At 62.4% G+C, this 724-nt stretch overlaps 1 protein-coding gene across 1 annotated transcript in view; it reads right to left on the reverse strand.

Annotated features, from left to right (window-relative positions):
* Window positions 1-459, reverse strand: part of FGF4 (fibroblast growth factor 4) — a 4,651-nt gene extending 4,192 nt beyond the window's left edge. Inside the window, exon 1 of the mRNA XM_069066102.1 lies at window positions 66-459. Within this exon, the coding sequence (XP_068922203.1) occupies window positions 66-363 (298 nt within the window). The 5' untranslated portion in view covers window positions 364-459. The remainder of the gene's footprint in view (window positions 1-65) is intronic.
* Window positions 460-724: the final 265 nt, after the last annotated feature.

The following is a 724-nucleotide window of genomic DNA, read 5'->3' on the forward strand; positions in this document are numbered from 1 at the left end:
AGGAGAGGAGAGGAGAGGAGAGGAGAGGAGAGGAGAAACCCTGGGCGGCGGAGACGACCACTCACTGTAGCGGTTCTCGTTGTGGACGCCGTTGATGCGGCCGTCGGGCAGGACCTGGAGATGAAAGCCGATGCCCACGTTGCAGTACAGGCGGCGCAATCTCTTGATGCCCAGCAGATAGTCCCCGTCCCGGTTCAGCTCCTTCCTCTCCCCAGGGAGCCGAGCCATGGAGCGAGAGAAAAGGGTCTCCCAGCGCCAATCCAGCGTGTCGTTGTGGGGGGCGGGCAGAGGGCCCCCTCGGCCCGGCCAGGGGGACAGCAGTCCCAGCAGCAGCGCGGGCAGCAAGGCTGAGGGGTGAGGCATCCCGGCTCGCAGGGGGGACACACGTGGTTTGGCTGGAGGCAGTCAATGACTCTAAAAATACCCCCCTGCCCTGCCCTGCCCTGCCCGCCCGCCTGCCCGGCTTGGGCTCTTCTCAGGCTCTGACCAGAGGAGAAGAGGGAGGGCAGGACTACACTGATCCCGTGCTAAGAGATCCCAATTCATAAACTTTTCGGCAAGCGGCTCTCAGATCAGCCAGCCCCCAGAGAGCTGCCAGGGCCCCTTAACCCGGCTGCATGGGGCAGGAGAAAGAGAGAGAAACAGGCAGAGACCTCAGAGAGAGACAGAGAGCGAAAGAGTGAGTGAGGAACAGGAGAGTGAGAGACAGAGAAATGGACAGTGA

The sequence above is a fragment of the Petaurus breviceps genome, unplaced genomic scaffold, assembly GCF_028583685.1.
Source record: "Petaurus breviceps papuanus isolate PSGF00001 unplaced genomic scaffold, PetGlider_PUasm1.0 90721, whole genome shotgun sequence".
NCBI lineage: Eukaryota > Metazoa > Chordata > Mammalia > Diprotodontia > Petauridae > Petaurus > Petaurus breviceps.